We start from the raw sequence: 2,500 nt of genomic DNA on the forward strand, positions 1-2,500 counted from the left end.
ACATAGACAGACACACACTCACACACACAGACATATGCAGTGACACATGCACATACACACAGACAGACACACTGACACAGATATATGCAGTGACACAGACACAGACACATGCACATACATAGACAGACATACACACACTGACACAGACAGACATATGCAGTGACACAGACATAGACACATGCACATACATAGACAGACACACACACACTGACACAGATATGCAGTGACACAGACATACACACAGACACATGCACATACACACACACTGACACACACAGACATATGCAGTGACACAGACATAGACACAGACAGATGCACATACATAAAAAGACACACACACAGACAAACACAGACAGACATATGCAGTGACAGACACAGACACATACAGAGACACAGACATAGACACAGACACATGCAGTGGAGTGATGGCCTAGAGAGGTAACGCGTCCTCCTAGGAAGCGAGAGAATCTGCGCGCTGGTTCGAATCACGGCTCAGCCGCCGATATTTTCTCCCTCTCCACTAGACCTTGAGTGGTGGTATGGACGCTAGTCATTCGGATGAGACGATAAACCGAGGTCCCGTGGACAGCATGCACTTAGCGCACGTAAAGGAACCCACGGCAACAAAAGGGTTGTTCCTGGCAAAATTCTGTGGAAAATCCACTTCGATAGGAAAAACAAATAAAACTGCATGCAGGAAAAAAAAAAAAAAAAAAAAAATGTGTGGCGCTGTCAGTGTAGCGACGCGTTCTCCCCGGGGAGAGCAGCCCGAATTTCACACAGAGAAATTTGTTGTGATAAAAAGAGAAATACAATACAATACTATGCACTGACACAGACATAGACAGACACACACTGACACACAGACAGACACATACACTGACACAGACACATGCACTGACACAGACACATACACTGACACAGACACATGTACTGACATAGAGATAGACACAGACACTGTTGTAGACAGAAATAAGCACTGACACAGACATAGACACAAACAGACACATGCACTGACGCAGACATAGACAGACACACACACTGACATAGACAGACACATGCACTGACACTGACACAAACACCGACACATGCACTGACACAGACATAGACACATACACTGACACAGAGACACATGCACTGACACACACACACACACACACACACACACACACACACACACACTGACACAGACAGAGACACATGCACTGACACAGACATAGACACATACACTGACACACACACTGACACAGACACACACTGACACACACATTGACACAGACAGACACATGCACTGACACAGACAGACACATACACTGACACAGACAGACACATGCACTGACACAGCCACACGCTCTGACAGAGACACATACATTGACACAGAAAGAAATATGCACTGACACAGACACACACAATGACACACAGACAGACACATGCACTGACACAGACAGACACATACATTGACACAGACAGACACATGCACTGACACAGCCACACGCTCTGACACAGACACATACATTGACACAGAAAGACATATGCACTGACACAGACACACACAATGACACACAGACAGACACATACAGACACATGCACTGACACAGACACACACATACACTGACACAGAAAGACACATGTACTGACACAGACACATGCACTGACACATACACATGTACTGACATAGATACATGCACTGACACAGACACATGTACTGACACCGACACATACACTGACATTGACACCGACACGGATACACACACACACACACACACACACACACACACACACATACTGACAGACACACACACACACTGCCAGACACACACACACACCGAATTCAACCACCACCACCACCACCACCACCCCTTAACTCCCCCCCCCCACACACACCCCCCTCCACTCCACCACCACCCACACCCCAACCCCCAACTCCCTCCAAACCCCCCCCGACCCCCCCCCCCAACCCCCACCACCACCATCACCACCACCCACCCTACCTTACCTCAGCAGCGAAAGAGTTGCCGTCCACGGAATGCTCCGAGCCCTCAGTGTCTGTCTTGCCGAAGTGCAGCTTCAGCTGCGCCACGCGGTACGTGTACATCAGGGGCCCGTCGCTGAAGTTGGCCGTCACGGACCAGTTGGCCGACAGCCTCAGGGTCAGGTCGTTCCCCGTGTTCACCAGGGTACCTCCCAGCTGGTTCAGGGGGGGAGGGGGGCAGGGGGCAGAGAGAATTGGAATGGTTTATAATAATAATAATAATAATGGTACTTATATAGCGCTGAATCTTGTGCATAGACAAATCTTAAGCGCTTTCGCACCAGTCATTCTCACGCACGCATAACTCTAAAACTGGAGAAACTAAAGACAAGGAAGAGGCACTTATATAGCGCTGAATCTTGTGCATAGACAAATCTAAGCGCTTTCGCACCAGTCATTCTCACGCACGCATAACTCTAAAACTGGAGACACTAAAGACATAGGAAGAGGCAGGGAAGGGAGGCTATT

The 2,500-nt window shown here is 48.5% G+C and overlaps 1 protein-coding gene across 1 annotated transcript in view; it reads right to left on the bottom strand.

Moving 5' to 3' along the window:
* Positions 1-2,500, bottom strand: part of LOC143299582 (carbonic anhydrase-related protein 10-like) — a 250,871-nt gene that overhangs the window by 34,780 nt on the left and 213,591 nt on the right. Inside the window, exon 4 of the mRNA XM_076612867.1 lies at positions 1,997-2,188. Within this exon, the coding sequence (XP_076468982.1) occupies positions 1,997-2,188 (192 nt within the window). The remainder of the gene's footprint in view (positions 1-1,996; positions 2,189-2,500) is intronic.

The sequence above is a fragment of the Babylonia areolata genome, chromosome 25 (assembly GCF_041734735.1).
Source record: "Babylonia areolata isolate BAREFJ2019XMU chromosome 25, ASM4173473v1, whole genome shotgun sequence".
Lineage (NCBI taxonomy): Eukaryota > Metazoa > Mollusca > Gastropoda > Neogastropoda > Buccinidae > Babylonia > Babylonia areolata.